Raw genomic sequence first — 17,390 nt, 5'->3', positions numbered from 1 at the left:
TCCTCACGTCCTCAATAGTTCACGCCCACTCTCTAATCCTTGGCTGGTCCCATTCCTTCTTAGCATTAAAAGTTGTGCATGCTTAGTTGCTCAGTCATGTTCGACTCTTTGCAACCCCATGGACTGTAGCCCACCAGGCTCCTCTGTCCAAGGGGATTCTCCAGGAGGGAATACTGGAGTGGGTTGCCATGCCCTCCCCCAGGGGATCTTCCCAGGCCAGGGATTGAACCCAGGTCTCCCACATTGCAGGTGGAATCTTTACCATCTGAGCCACCAGGGAAGTCCTTGAATACTGGAGTGGGCAGCCTATCCCTTCTCTAGGGGATCTTCCTGACAGGAATCAAACTGGGGTCTCCTGAATAGCAAGCAGACTCTTTACCAGCTGAGATACCAGGGAAGCCTAATATTAAAGGTTAATGGATAGCTATTATAACATGACTCATAATTGCCTGATACCAAAAAGTCAATAATTCATGACAACTTTTAAATAGGTTGTGCTCTACAAGTCACCTTTGGGAGAAAACAGGGTAACTCAATATATGTGATGTCCCTAGAATTCCTCCACAGCACATGAAAGACATTTCTGCAAAACAAAGAAGTTTTACACTGCCAATACCAATTAAAAAAAAACACACACACACACTTCTAACTGCTGAAAATTTCTGAAATAGCTGAACAGAATCCTCAAAAGATGTATGTTTCAGGTACTGTGAATTTTGGAGAGTACCCTGGGACAATATCAAATAATTTTCCTATCCATGGAATTGATCCTAATAACATCCACTGATTGCTCATTGTAACTTGTTGTTCTTGTTTAGTCAATAAGCCCTGTCTGACTCTTTTGAGACCCCACCATGAACTGCAGCCTGTCGGGCTCCTCTGTCCATGGGATATCCCAGGCAAAAGTACTGGTGTGGATTGCCATTTCCTTCTCCAGGGAATCTTTTTGACCCAAAGATCAAATTCACCTCTCCTGCACTAGTAGGTTCTTTATCAATGAGCCACCAAGGAAGCCCCCTCATTGTAACTATGTACCAATGAGCATTTCTAAAAAATTCATATAAATCAATATTTTTTCATTTCATTTACAACATTAGAGGCAGTAAACAGTAAAATGACAAGTAAAGGCACTGGAGTCAGACACATCTAAGTTTATCCTGGCACTACTTTGGTTAAGGTGTAGGGCCACAGATCAGTTACTGATCCTACATAAATCTCAGATCCTTCTTTAAGCAAGATGGGGATAAATTCCTCTCTCGTTGAGTTGTAAGCACTAAACTCAATACTACATGTCAAAAGCTTCAGCCTAGTGTCTTGCTTACAGCATTCTCAGATGCATCCATTTCTGATACTTCTGTAGACTCAGGTTTTCTTTGCCATATCCCCCAACTCTACCCCATACTGACTGATATGTACACAAAAGGAAATACAAGGGGCCATTTTATGAACTTTTTAAAATAAGAAACACTGACTTGCTTTTCTAACTTTCTGTTACACAAGTTTATAGCCTTTAAAGAAAGTATTTAGTATTAATTAATCCCTTTAGCAGAATGTAAGTATCACTTTACAATCAATCTCAACCACATCTAACTAAGGACCTAAGACATTCATACACCCTTACCATGAAGATTGCCATAGTCAACAGTGAGTATTAATAGTCAAAAGTATGAGTACATTTTAATGAAAAACAATATTCCCTTTAATAATTTTAAAGCCATAATCAGGCTACATAAGCAACAACTCTAAAGATTTAGCAACAAAACACAGAGTTAGTTGAAGAGATTTGATCTGCCATTTAGCTGGGATGAGGAGGAGAGGAAAGAGAATACTGCTCTGTCCCGTATATTTAGGTCTCACCATGGGCTTCCCTGGTAGTTCAGCTGGAAAGAATTTGCCTGCAGGGCAGAAGACCCTAATTTGATTCCTAGGTCAGGAAGATCCCCGGGAGAAGGGATAGACTGCCCACTCCGATATTCTTGGACTTCCCTGGTGACTCAGACAGTAAAGAATCTGCCTGCAATGCAGGAGATCTGGGTTCGATCCCTGGATTGAGAAGATCCCCTGGAGGAGGGCATGGTAACCCACTCCAGTACCCAGAGAATCCCCATGGACAGAGGAACCTGGTGGGCTACAGTTCATGGGGTCCCATAGAGTTGGACACGACTGAGGGATTAAAACCGCACAGCACATATTCCTTACATAAGAGAGCCAACAGCAATATTACTGTTACAGCTGGCAATTCCCTGATAGGCTTGACCAACCCTGGACAGGTGTACACAAGAAAATGAAAACACTGGGATCAACTCTGAGTAGGTAGATTTAAACAGTAAATCTGCCACATGTGGGCTCAATTCTGACTCTGCCATTTTTAAGTTGCGTAGCTTTGGGCAATTTCTTAAGTTTCCATATCTATAATTTGGTAATAAAATCTATGACTGGTTTAAGAATTATACAAGAATACTGTATATTAGGCAGACAACAAAGTCTAGCATAAAAACTCATGTCTACATTATGACTCTGATGCGCACATGACCACCCCATTCTGAAGACCTGAAACAGTGACAATCCCTTCCAGGAAAGGGTGAAAATCAGACCTGGGCTTTTATTAACAGTGCCACCAACGAAAAATCTGCACATCACATTCTCCTTGTGAAAATCCATAATATACATCAGTATTTAATAGCTCAGATAATTCTTACAGTAAAGAAATCTACTTGATTTTGTTTAACTTGGTACTTTCTAAATTTCTTTGACCCTTTGTTCTTTAAAAATAACCACTTTGCATCTTGAAAAATGCTACTCTAGCAAATAAGTCTATTAAAATTGCTAAAGGAGGGGGACAACAGAGGATGAGATGGTTGGAATGGCATCACCAACTCGATGAACATAAGTTTGACTAAGCTTCAGGAGCTGGTGATGGACCCGGAAGCCTGGCACGCTGCAGTCCATGGGGTCTCAAAGAGTCAGACACAACTGAGCAGCTGAACTGAACTGAAAGGAGGGGGATTGAGTGGGAAAAGATGCCAAAATATTCTACAATATTTCATCTCAAAGTTGCTAAATTTTTCAAAAAAAAAAAAAAAAACCTTAAAGATTATTATTTGTTTTGTGCCACAGATGTGTTTTGAACACCCATAAAAAGACATTCTCAACCTTCTTGATCTCCTTTACACTCAAAAATAATTGGGGATGAAGGAATAGGGACTATAAAAGGGCATAGACCTTTGTGGGTGATGAATATGTTTATTATCTTGACTGTAGTGATAGATGGTACCATGATTACACTAAATGTGTCATCTTGGTTAAACTCTGGTGCCAAATTATACAAAAAATTTTATTTTCTAAAACAAACAAAAACAAACAAAAAATTGTGAGAAAACCAGTATTCTTAAATTGTTACAAATCTCTTTAGTATCTGACTTGAAAGAAAACAGCTGAATTTTCATATTTGCTTCAGCATTCGGTGTGTTGCCATGTGTTGCTCTGGTTGAAGTATACAAAGAAAATCTGGCCTTTATCAGATATATATTTGGAAAATGGGAGAATATTTCCATAGCTCTTTCAGCCTAATTCTTTGATAACACACCAAAACTTGACAAGTGATGATTTCTTAAAGATTAGTTGCAATGAGGAATCTGAAACATGAACAAATTTTCAGATAATGTTTAATTAAAATCTATTCATCAATCTTGAATTATGAATAGATTTTTTTTTACCTGTATATTATTTTGCCATTCTAAACATTTATCTTCGGAAAATACTGACTCACAGCTACGCAGATCTTCTAAATACTGACATACGATCAATACATTATTTAATATTAAAAATCATATTCATTAATATCACTAAGATGTCTTCAAGAAAATTAGATACCGAAGGAACATTTTATGTAAAGATGGGCTCAATAAAGGACAGAAATGGTATGGACCTAACAGAAGCAGAAGATACTAAGAAGAGGTGGCAAGAATACACAGAAGAACTATACAAAAAAGGTCTTCACGACTCAGATAATCACGATGAGTGATCACTCACCTAGAGGCAGACATCCTGGAATGTGAAGTCAAGTGGGCCTTAGGAAGCATCACTATGAACAAAGCTAGTGGAGGTGATGGAATTCCAGTGGAGCTATTTCAAATCCTAAAAGATGATGCTGTGAAAGTGCTACACTCAATATGTCAACAAATTTGGAAAACTCAGCAGTGGCCACAGGACTGGAAAAGGTCAGTTTTCATTCCAATCCCAAGGAAAGGTAATGCCAAAGAATGCTCAAACTACCGCACAATTGCACTCATCTCACATGCTAGTAAAGTAATGCTCAAAATTCTCCAAGCCAGGCTTCAGCAAAATGTGAACTGTGAACTTCCAGATGCTCAAGCTGGCTTTAGGAAAGGCAGAGGAGCCAGAGATCAAATTGCTAACAACTGCTGGATCATGGAAAAAGCAAGAGAGTTCCAGAAAAACATCTATTTCTGCTTTATTGACTATGCCAAAGCCTTTGACTGTGTGGATCACAGTAAACTGTGGAAAATTCTGAAAGAGATGGGAATACCAGACCACCTGACCTGTCTCTTGAGAAACCTGCATACAGGTCAGGAAGCAACAGTTAGAACTGGACATGGAACAACAGACTGGTTCCAAATCGGGAAAGGAGTACATCAAGGCTGTGTATTGTCACCCTGCTTATTTAATTTATATACAGAGTACATCATGAGAAATGCTGGGCTGGAAGAACCACAAGCTGGAATCAAGATTGCTGGGAGAAATATCAATAACCTCAGATATGCAGATAACACCACCCTTATGGCAGAAAGTGAAGAACTAAAGAGCCTTTTGATGAAAGCGAAAGAGGAGAGTGAAAAAGTTGGCTTAAAGCTCCACATTCAGAAAACTAAGATCATGGCATCCAGTCCCATCACTTCATGGCAAATAGATGGGGAAACAGTGGAAACAGCATCAGACTTTATTTTTCGGGGCTCCAAAATCACTGCAGATGGTGACTGCAGCCATGACATTAAAAGACGCTTGCACCTTGGAAGGAAAGTTATGACCAACCTAGATGGCATATTGAAAAGCAGAGACATTACTTTGCCAACAAAGGTCCGTCTAGTCAAGGCTATGGTTTTTCCAGTGGTCATGTATAGATGTGAGAGTTGGACTATAAAGAAAGCTGAGCACCGAAGAATTGATGCTTTTGAACCCTAGTGTTGGAGAAGACTCTTGAGAGTCCCTTGGACTGCAAGGAGATCCAACCAGTCCATCTAAAGGAGATTAGTCCTGGGTGTTCTTTGGAGGGACTGATGTTGAAGTTGAAACTCCAATATTTTGGCCACCTAATGCAGAGAGCTGACTCATTTGAAAAGACCCTGATGCTGGGAAAGATTGAGGGCAAGAGGAGAAGGGGATGACGGAGGATGAGATGGCTCAATGGCATCACCAACACAATGGACAAGGGTTTGAGGGAACTCCGGGAATTGGTGATGGACAGGGAGGCCTGTTGTGCTGTGCTTCATGGGGTTGCAAAGAGTCGGACACGACTGAGTGGCTGAACTGAACTGAACTGAACTGAATATCACTAAGAATCTAATCAGAGAAATATTTTCTAAGATTCTAATTTCTGCTTGAAAATTCAAATTATCATCAGTAACAAATGCTGCTAGCTATTTTCCTTTAAGTAACAGGCTTACTTCATTCATTTCAAGGAAACGTCTACCACATAGCCAAGGCTGAATAATAATTTTTCTATCAGTTATTCTTTCAAAAATAAAAATAACATTCTAGATTGGCAGCTGCTGGGGAGGCAGGGTGCAAGGTGGGCAAAATGGATGAAGAAGGTCAAAAGAAACAAAATTTCAGCTATAAAATAAGTAAACCATAGGGATGTAAACCATAGCACGGTGACTATAGGTGAAAATACTGTATTGTATACCTGAAAGCTGCTAAGAGAGTAGATCTCAAAAGCTCTTTTCACAAGAAAAAAAATTTTAACTATGTGGTAATGGACGTTAATTAGACTCAGTGCACATCATTATTCTGTACACCTAAAACTAAAATAATATATCTAAAAAAAATTAAATCTCAAAAAATTTTGTGAATGAAGGCAAAAAACTAAAAAAATCTAATAAATTTTAAAAATTAAAATGCTGTTCCATATTAAAAAGTGGCCACTTTGTCTCACAAATGTTTTTCCTCAAGACAACCACCATACTTCAGTGTATGGCAGAGGTGCTCTATGGTATACTCCATTCTGCAACACAATATTAAAAAGACATGCACTTAAAGATCAAACTCTACTTTAATTAGTTTTTATTGCACTTTTTAAAGTGAAACTGCCATTTTTGTTGTTTTGCAGCACATGGTAGAGAAGAAAGCAGTGAGTGCTAGTACAGCTCGGTGCCATTGCTCTGATACATACAAAGGGAACGGCAGGCCTAGTATACCGCTGCTTGCTCATCGTCAGTGCAAACGTCAGCATGGTGAAAAGGCTAATACATCTTAGCATTATTGTGTAAGTCATTTTGATCTTATAAACCCCCTGCAAGAAACTCAGGGACCCTCAGGGCCCACAGACAAAACTCTGAAAGCCATTATGCTAAGTAAATAAACTTAGCTGCTGAAAGAATAATAGGAATATTCGTAGCTCCACAGTTTGTATAAGAAGAAACCATCTTGACTAGAAATAGGGAGCTGAGAAGTTTGCCTCAAAGCTATACGTGCACAGGAAGTTCATTTTTATTGATACTTTATATGTTTTTTACTAATACTCTGTATGTTCACATTTATTGATACTTTTATGTTTATATGTTTTCATTAATATTTTATATGAAGGAATAAATGTCTATGTAACTAGACATAAATCCTATGGACAGAGGAGTCTGGCAGGCTCCAGTTCACAGGGTAGCAAAAGAGTCAGACACAACTTAGCGACCGAACAGCAACAACAAAGACGTGAACCCATACAATTTCCATGTCATACTGATTATCATGGGCAGTCTATGCAACATGAACTCATTATTAAGTAGCTTCAAATTTCTAATCTGCTTTTTAAAAATTCACTGTAGTACTTAACATTTTCTTCAGTGTAAAACTAAGCAGAAATAGTTGATAAATTTTTAAATGGCCCACTTTCAGTTTAAACACTGCTAAATCATAAAGGGTAGTATTTTTATTTATACTGTCAAAAAATTATAATTCTCATGAAATTTATCTCATGCAATATTGGGATAAAATTTTGTAATCATTGTACTATCTGATCTTAACATTTACACCCTTGAGAGATACACAGGGATGTAGATACTCAGAATGCCATACCCATTAATGATTCCTTTCAATAAAAAATATTGTCTTTTGAGAGTCAAGATGACTGTCAATCACAGGGGAAAAAAAAAAAAACCATACACACACACCGAAAAATGTTGATTTAGGAGCTTTTTAATATAAAGCAGAGTGAGTACACATTAACATTTATAGAAAAAAAACATTTTAGCTATCCTTAAGTTCTGGTCACAGAATCATAATTCTAGTAACCCATGTTACATAATTACATTTTAAGCTGTACAATTTAAATTGTATAAAACCAAAATGAAATCAAAGAAGGTCAACTTACTCGATCTGCTAATCCTCCAGGAACTATAGTTCTTACAACGACACCACTTGATTTTCCCCCAACGATTCCAAAACCTAATCCAGAGCCATCATTAATGAGCTCAACATCTTCAATATGACCCCAACGAATCTGCAAAGTAATAGCAAGCAAAAATCAAAGTGTTAGTAAAAACATATACATTCATTGCTCACTAATACAGTAATTATTAGAGTAACAGATATGCCAAAAAAATTTAATATTCATTCATGTAATTAATCAAGTCAACTTTCTAGTGACTCAGAGATGATTTCTATAGGATCAGAGATCTTCTTAAGGATTTTATAACCTGGTAGAGAGGTAAACTAAAACATAAACAATTAAAATACAAGACAGAATATTGGATCATAAGACACTGTAGCTCCAAGCTGACAGAAACACATTGCCTCATTCCCCTGTCTATGTATGATACCTAGCACAGTGCCAATCATCTAGTAGGAACCAATAAATATGTGTTTATCTGAATTAAAAAAGAATCGTAAAATATTATAAAGATGGGAAGGCTATAGAGACAAGAGGTCAAATCCAATGAAAAATTATGAAAGACTTCAAGGAAAAAAGGCAACCCCCTCCAGTATTCTTGCCTGGAGAATTCCATGGCCAGAGAAGCCTCACGGGCAAGGAGTTGGACATGACTGAGCGACTAACACTTTCAAGGAAAAGGCAGCATTTTAATTGCTCTACAAAGAAAAAATACATTCAAGCAAAAGGGAAATTTAAGAACAAAGCTAGGCTTAGATAAGGAGAATAAATGAAGGTTTTAGAAGAGGAAACAACAGGAGCAAAACAGTGATTTAGAAAGAATCTGGCAGCAGTGTGAAGCATAAGATGGTAAGGAGGACAGAGTGATCAGAATGATTGAAGAGACTCTGAAGGAGAAGAAATGTAGACCCAACTGAAGATATTGGCAAAAGGATTATACAAATCAGACTAAAAGATATAGCATGTTTCCTCTAACAGCAGGCTCCATCAGAAGTATACATTAAATCCACATAATTCACCTGCAGGGCAAAAGTCTACCCCTCAAGACATTAGGGCATACTTAGTTTTTCTATTATACTAAATTGGAAAGTTATTACACAATGTTAAAAATAACCAGAGTTATCAGGAATATCTAATAGACTCACACCTGGAACAATATCTAGTATCCAGGAAGCAACAATGTTTGCTAAAACTGCCTGAATTAGGGACAGCAGTTAATATTCTGCCCCATACACTATGCTTAGCTCTTCACATGCATTCTCATTTAAGCCTCACATTTAATGCAATCTCATTTAATCCTCACAACATCTCTGTGAACTAGACAACATCTCTGTGAACTAGACACTGTTACTAACTTCCAAGCAACAGATGATAAAACTGAGATGTGGAGAACTCACAGCATCTGCCCAGTAAGACTCAGTTATGAAGTAAGAGCTGGACTTGAACTCACCTTAGCCTGACTCCGGACTCCTTAACCACTATGCTAAGCAACTTCCTACTTTGTTCATTCCATTTATTATGTAAATTGTGTTGTATAAATATTACTGATTACAATAGGGAAAATGTCTGTACATTAGTGTTGTGACCTTGTACTGTACCCAGAAAGTCTATTTTTTCTTTTTCCTAATGAATGAAAATTAAATAAATCAGCCAGCACTTAGTGTTATAAGAAAATAAGATTTATTAGATTGTGTTCTGAAGATGCAGGTCAAAAGCTGTGAAATGTTACAAAGCAAGTTTAAAGATTCCCAAAGGAATATAAACTTTTATTCTTTTTCTAAAAAACTTTTATTCTTTTAAATTGTTCAGTACACATCCTCACACACACACACACACACACACACTTCTGTAATTTTGCAGTATCCATAATCTAGGCATAAAAAATCCAATTTATAAAAATAATATTTTTAAAGGAAATAACCAAATCTTAAGATACTCATAGTAAATCTCTAATAAAAACTTCTAGCTTAATTCAGTTCAGTTCAGTCGCTCAGTTGTGTCCAACTCTTTGCAACCCCATGAATCACAGCATGCCAGGCCTCCCTGTCCATCACCAACTTCTGGAGTTCACTCAGACTCACGTCCATTGAGTTGGTGATGCCATCCAGCCATCTCATCCTCTGTCGTCCCCTTCTCCTCTTGCCCCCAGTCCCTCCCAGCATCAGAGTCTTTTCCAATGAGTCAACTCTTCACATGAGGCGACAAAAGTACTAGAGTTTCAGCTTGATTAATTAAGTGGTTACATGACCAAGGAACTCTTTCCATTACCAAACAAATTACACCCAATACTATAAATTACCCCCTACATTAAATAATAACCTTAAACAAGGAGAATCAGAGGACACTGAAAAACACAACAAAAACTGTTCATGAACTATCTTGTTTAACATGCCAATGCTGTCTTTGGAGATGTAATCTTTCTTGAACTATGACAAGTAAAATGACATCTTCTAAATATCTTTACACTTATTAAAAAATGAAGGTATGATTGAAAATTAAGGATTTTTCCAAATTTGCAACTCACTGTGTCAGGCAGATTTGCATCAGGTAGGCTGGTAGAAATGCTGCTTTTTGTGTGGACTGGCTCCCTGGCCACGACTAGATGCAAAGATCCAGTGGTTTCTTGTAACAATGCAATTGCTTGCTGGTGGGAAATGTTCTGATCCAGTGGCGTGTGATTAATAGCCAATATCTGATCATTTTCCCTTAACCTTTGATCCCTTGATGATAGAAGAAAATAGTAAGTGATATAACAGCCAGATTTTTCTAACTTTCTATTTTATATTAGAGTACAGCCGATTAACAATGTTGTGATAGTTTCAGGTGGAACAGCAAAGTGACTCAGCCATACATATACATGTATCTATTCTCCCCCAAACTCCCCTCCCATCCAAATAGCCTGGTTTTCAAGATGTATTATTCAAGTAGTTTATACCTTATGGTACTACTTCACATAACACAATTATTGAAATATTTAATTGCATAACGTAACAGAGCTCTTCAGAGTGCTTTTCATCAAAGCACTTATTAGCTAATTAACCAATTAAGTAGTGCATCCCTACACACCACACCATTTTAAAAGCCATTTGGCTGGAAAATAAGCAAAAACAATGTATAGGGCCCCAGTGCTAAAGTTTTGCAAGTACAGGCATTGTCCTCATTGCGGCACTACCCTGTACCCCTGAACTCCTTCCAATCTGACTTCTCCATGTACCATATAGGGCTACATGGTCACCAGTAACCTCCACTCTAGCAGATTCACCCCATCTCCATTGTCCCTAACTTCTCCAACATTTGTCAATAGAAGCTAAACTCTCCTTGAAAAGCAAGATGGATTATTTCCAAATCTATATCTGAGCCCTTATCTCCTTCCCATCACCAATCCCCAGCTGAAAACCAAGGAAAAAAGGATATTTTAAAAAAGAAATCAGCAAAATCTTAAGGGAAAAAAGTGCTATTATAGTTAATATTTTTTAATTGATTTATTTTAATTGGTTTCTGCCATACATCAACATGAATCAGCCATAGGGATACATATGTCCTCAAGGCAAGAATACTAAAGTGGTTTGCCATTCCCTTCTCCGGTGGACTATGTAGGAAGCATCACTACGAACAAAGCTAGTGGAGATGATGGATTTCCAGTTGAGCTATTTCAAATCCTAAAAGATGATGCTGTGAAAGTGCTGTACTCAATATGCCAGCAAATTTGGAAAATTCAGCCAAATTCCAGGCTACAGGACTGGAAAAGGTCATTTTCATTCCAATCCCAAAGAAAGGCAAAGTCCAAAAATGTTCAAACTACCGCACAATTGTACACATTTCACATGCTAACAAAGTAATATTCAAAATTCTCCAAGCCAGGCTTCAACAGTACATGAACCATGAACTTCCAGATGTTCAAGCTGGATTTAGAAAAGGCAGAACCAGAAATCAAATTACCAACATCCGTTGGATCATCGAAAAAGCAAAAGAGTTCCAGAAAAACGTCTACTTCTCCTTTATTGAATAGGCTAAAGCCTTTGACTGTGTGGATCTTGACAAACTGTGAAAAATTCTTCAAGAGATGGGAATACCAGAACACCTGACCTTCCCCCTGAGAAATCTGGATGCAAGTCAAGAAGCAATAGTTAGAACTGGACATGGAACAACAGACTGGTTCCAAATAGGAAAAGGAGTAGGTCAAGGCTGTATACGGTCACCCTGCTTATTTAACTTATACGCGAAGTACATCATGTGAAATGCTGGGCTGGATGAAGCACAAGCTGGAATCAAGATTGCAGGGAGAAATATCAATAACCTCAGATATGCAGATGAAACCATCCTTATGGCAGAAAGTGAAGAAGAACTAGAGCCTCTTGATGAAAATGAAAGAGAGTGAAAAAGTTGGCTAAAAACTCAACATTCTGAAAACAAAGATCACGGCATCCAGTCCCATCACTTCATGGCAAGAAGATGGGGAAACAATGGAAATAGTGAGAGACTTTATTTTCTTGGGCTCCAAAATCACTGCATATGGTGATTGCAGCCATGAAATTAAAAGATACTTCCTCCTTGGAAGAAAAGCTATGACAAACCTAGACAGCATATTACAAAGCATTACTTTACCAACAAAGAAAGTGAAGTCCCTCAGTCGTGTCTGACTCTTTGCAACCCCATGGACTGTAGCCCACTAGGCTCCTCCATCCATGGAATTTTCTAGGCAAGAGGACTGGTTACCAACAAAGGTCCGTCTAGTCAAAGCTATGGTTTTTCCAGTAGTCATGTATAGATATGAGAATTGGACTATAAGAAAGCTGAGCACCAAAGAATTGATGCTTTTGAACTGTGGTGCTGGAGAAGACTCTTGAGAGTCCCTTGGACTGCAAGGAGTTCAAACCAGTCAATCCTCAAGGAAATCAGTCTTGAATATTCAAGTATCTAATAATACTGGACTGGCTTGCCATGCCTTCCTCCAGAAATGTTCAGTATAGTTAATATTTACTGAGCACTTATTAGGAGCCAGAAACTCTGCTAAATGCTTTACAGGCATTATCTACTTTAGTCTTTACAATCACCTTTTAAAGTACTTTAGTTAAATTTTACATGTAAGAAATTAAAGGGAGTTTAGCATCTTATCTAAGAGTCTGACTGTAAACCATACTCTGTAACTTCTTAAAGAGCATACTAAGAATAGGATTTACTCTGGTTTACTATATATGACTTCATTATCTCCTAAACACCCCTCCTCCTCTTCATTATCTCCACAGTTCCTTCTTATGTTTATCTCTGTTGTATCCACCCATCTCTCCTTTCTATTCTCAATGTCAACCATCTAACTGAGATCCATATCTAATACCTAAAGCCTGACTTGCAAAATTACTCAAGGTTTATTTTTCTAGGCTCTCCTGTGCTGAATCTGCAAGGAGATCCAACCAGTCAATCCTCAAGGAAATCAGTCCTGAATATTCATTGGAAGGACTGATGTTGAAGCTGAAACTCCAATACACTGGCCACCTGATGCAAAGAGCTGACTCATTTGAAAAGACCCTGATGCTGGGAAAGATTGAAGGTGAGAAAAGATTGAAGGCGAGGATGAAATGGTTAGATGGCATCACTGACTCAATAGACATGAGTTTGAGTAAACTCCAGGAGTTGGTGATAGACAGGGAGGCCTGGCGCGCTGCAGTCCATGGAGTCGCAAAGAGTTGGACATGACTGAGCGACTAAACTGAACTGAACTGTGCTGGTATTTCTCATCTCAAAAGTATATAATGACTGCCTATGGTTGTTGGCCAGTAAGGAGCGGAGCGTCAAAGGGAAGAATTTTGTCATGACTGTTTCATAAAAGAACTTCTTTAACCTTCAAAAGTAAAAATCTCTCTGAGAAGGCATTCATCCCAGAACAGAGAAGTATAATTCATAAATTTAGAATTATGGAAATTCATTATATCACCCTTATGCTTTTCTCAGGTAACAGCAGCAGATTCAGCAAAACTTCATCCAGGACAAGAATTCGGTAGCTCCTGACCTCTAGGACACAATGTAAACTTGACTGGTATTCAAAGGCCCCATTTGGCCCCAAAGTACTCTTCTAACTTGGCTTCCTCTCTCTATATATAAGCCCCTTTTCCAACTATCCTGATCTACTCTTTTCCTCTCAAACATGTCTGGTATTTCCTGCTTTTGTGTAAATGGTTTTCTCTATCTCTAATGCCCTTCCCCTCCACTCAGCCAAATTCAATCCACCCTCCGTGTTGCAATAAAGTGTCTTTGCTTCTGTCTCCTGTCTCTTCATCACTCACCTCATTATCATGACGCTCTGAGCTACTTGCTTATCACTCACTGAGCGTTCATTTTTACTAAGTGCGCTGTCCACAGAGCTAGCTACATCCTTCTCTACTAGATTTTAAGCTTCCTGAGAAGAGGGACTCATATGTTTTATACTCTCCTTGCTACTGCTGCTAAGTCATTTCAGTCGTGTCCAACTCTGTGCGACCCCATAGACAGCAGCCCACCAGGCTCCCCGTCCCTGGGATTCTCCAGACAAGAACACTGGAGTGGGTTGCCATTTCCTTCTCCAATGCATGAAAGTGAAAAGTGAAAGTGAAGTCGCTCAGTCGTGCCCAACTCTTAGTGACCCCATGGACTGCAGCCTATCAGGCTCCTCCATCCATGCGATTTTCCAGGCAAGAGTACTGGAGTGGGGTGCCATTGTCTACTCTCCTTTGGAACTAACAAACTGGTTATTTCATTTTTAATGCCAAAATTGTGGTTGGCTCTTACAGTAGATCACATTGCATTAAAAATGTTGCTTATATATATCCTTTTATTATATTAGGAAAGGCTTATATTAGAGAACAAGAGTGTGATATAAAATTGTACATACTTTAAGACCTTGTCTTTATAAAAAGAAAGTGTTCTAGTGAATTTCTCGACAGTCCAGTGGTTAGGACTCAGCACTTTCACTGCTGTGGCCTGGGTTCAATTTCTAGTTGGGAAACTAACATTATGTAAGTGACACAGTTCAGCCAAAAGAAACATTCCAATGTGTTTCCTACAGTTGTCTCAGGGTAGTCAAAGTCCAGGAGCTTTTTGGTGTATAGGAGGAGTTAATATATTTCTATATTTTATATTATAGCCATGTATTACTTTCATAATGATCTTCATAATTTTGAAATATATATTTTTTAACATTGAAAATGTTGCTTGTGAACTTCTCCCTAGTCCTGAAGAAATCTTTTTTTTTTTTTTTTAAGGAACATTTATTTTTAAATATGACCTCTCCATGACAATATCCAGGAATCACCTTCCATTTTCCTATCTCCCACATCCTCCTTCCTCTAACTTCTTCACCTAAATTCCTACTCACAGCTTATTCATTAAGGGAAATTTCTTAATTAATCCCAAATGAGTGAGTTACTCTTGAATCTTTTTGACCCTGATATATTAATAACTCATTTTGCAATACATTGGTCCTTAATTTACTCACACTAAAATTTCCTATTTTCTGGAAATCGATTCTATTTTAATCTACCTTTTCCTCTACCCAGTAGACTTCCAGGACATCTCATTTCTTTCCAGTCATTATCTGCTTAGGGAATATAAACTTAACCCAAAATAAACAAACTGCAGAAGTCTTCTGGCAAATATTATTTTGATGCATTCTAAAGCTGAACTCATTTTACTCCTACTATTATTTATAATTTAACTCTTTCCTACTACATATATAAGTGAATTCACAGTTTGCATTCAGGGTGAGACCAGTTCTTTTCTCTCCACTGTAACATTCAGAAATAATGGATTTCCATGACTTCAAGAGCCAAAGGGTGTTCAGTAAGCTCCTGATATAACACAGTTCTATGTGGAGAATCATCAGAAGAAAGAAAGACCATTTAAAATGATCCAGAAGGTCCTGCATGGCTGGCCTCTACCTCTCTCTAGCGACTTTTTGCACTGCCTTGCACTAAGCTACCACATCAGCTAAACACCAGACACACTCGTAAGATATGAGCTGTGTTCCACCTCGTCTCAGGGCTTTAAGTAAAGTATCTACTCCTCTCCCCAGCACCTTCTACCTTCTGGAGACTCCACTGTTGCCTCTCAAATTTCCCTTAAGCACCACTGGTTCCAGAAAGCTCCCTGACTACTTAGCTGTGGTGACAAGTCTTTACACACTCAAATATGAAACTCTTCTTTTCAGAAGTGCTCACCTCAGGTTGTAGTTACAGACCTATTAGTAGAGGGTAATTGAGACGTAAAAATGGACCACAAAATGGTTAACAACATTGAAAATACGCTAAAGCCACTGAATTACATACCCCAAAATGGTGACACTTACATTATGTGAATTATATCCCAATAATGATTCTTAAGTCAAAAAAAATTAAAAAGAAAATCTGAGTCAATCAAAGTTAAGTAGGCTTTTTGTCAAGGGACTCCATAGCCTTAAAGAAGCTGCTGTCAAGTGACTCCAAGTCCAGTTTACCCCAGATTGCCTAGCTTTGCCAGAATAGTCCTAATTATACCTCCTGTCTCAGGGTCATATTAATGGCACAGCCTCTAACTCTCCAACAAAATGTCCCAACTTGGACAATAAATTATATGACTATCCTAAGACTCTGATGCTGGGAAGGATTGGGGGCAGGAGGAAAAGGGAAAAACAGAGGATGAGATGCCTAGATGGCATCACTGACTCGAGGGACGTGAGTCTGAGTGAACTCCAGGAGTTGGTGATGGACAGGGAGGCCTGGGGTGCTGTGATTCATGGGGTCACAAAGAGTAGGACACGACTGAGTGACTGAACTGAATTGAACTGAACTGAGGTATGTATATCTAATCTCCAAACAGAGGGTTGAGTTTCTCAAATATAATTGACTACTGGACTTCACTGGTGGTCCAATGGTTAAGAATCCACCTGCCAATGCAGGGAACACAGGTTCGATCCCTGGTCTAGAAAAATCCCACATGTCAGGGCAACTAAGCCTGTACACCACAACTACTGAGCCTGTGTGATCTAGAGCCTGTGCGCTCTAGATCCCATGCTCTGCAACAAGAGAGGCCACCACAATGAGAAGTCCAAGTGGACTTGGAAAGAAGTCCACTTTCCAACGAAGAGTGGCCCCTGCTCGCCACAACTAGAGAAAGCCCAGGTGCAGTAACAAAGATGCAGCAGAATGAAAAATAAATTAAAAAAAAAAATTTTAAGTGTAATGAATGAATATATCACAGTGTATTTGTATAGTTGAATACTATACAACAATGAAAATGAATGAAGTGCTACAATCAACCATGTTGATGAATTTCACAAACGTGATGTTGAACAAGAGAAGCCAGATAAAAATAAATGCATATTATAAAATAAATATATAGCTGACTACTGCTATAACTCCTTGGAACAAACTTCAGGAAATGCTCCATTAGATTGTAGAATAAAGGTACAAAGGTCATAAAAATCCATCATTTCTGAATTTTCAGTTGAGATTAGAACTGACCCCTAATACATGGATAACGTGAATCCAAAAATATTATTCTTGACTGAATTTTCTGTAATAGTTATGCTACTGCTGCTAGCTTTCTAAAAGGCAACAGTAATACTAATATATATTTTTAAAAAGTAATAATATAATGAATAGTGTGCTTTTTAAATAAATAATAAACTAAAGAGCTGAAATCAGGCATTGAAACATGTATAATATCATATAAGAAACGAATTGCCAGTCTAGGTTTGATGCAGGATACAGGATGCTTGGGGCTGGTGCACTGGGATGACCCAGAGGGATGGTACAGGGAG

The 17,390-nt window shown here is 38.3% G+C and overlaps 1 protein-coding gene across 15 annotated transcripts in view; it reads right to left on the bottom strand.

The window, feature by feature from the left end:
- PATJ (PATJ crumbs cell polarity complex component) overlaps positions 1-17,390 on the bottom strand; it is a 390,464-nt gene that overhangs the window by 344,131 nt on the left and 28,943 nt on the right. For all 15 annotated transcript variants that reach the window (XM_060410212.1, XM_060410237.1, XM_060410189.1 and 12 more), the window contains 2 exons: positions 10,146-10,341; positions 7,604-7,732 (listed from right to left, as the gene is read on the bottom strand). In XM_060410212.1, the coding sequence (XP_060266195.1) occupies positions 7,604-7,732; positions 10,146-10,341 (325 nt within the window). The remainder of the gene's footprint in view (positions 1-7,603; positions 7,733-10,145; positions 10,342-17,390) is intronic.

Source organism: Ovis aries, chromosome 1 (genome assembly GCF_016772045.2).
Source record: "Ovis aries strain OAR_USU_Benz2616 breed Rambouillet chromosome 1, ARS-UI_Ramb_v3.0, whole genome shotgun sequence".
NCBI classification, from domain to species: Eukaryota; Metazoa; Chordata; class Mammalia; order Artiodactyla; family Bovidae; genus Ovis; species Ovis aries.
This window is presented reverse-complemented; position numbering and strand designations above follow the sequence as displayed.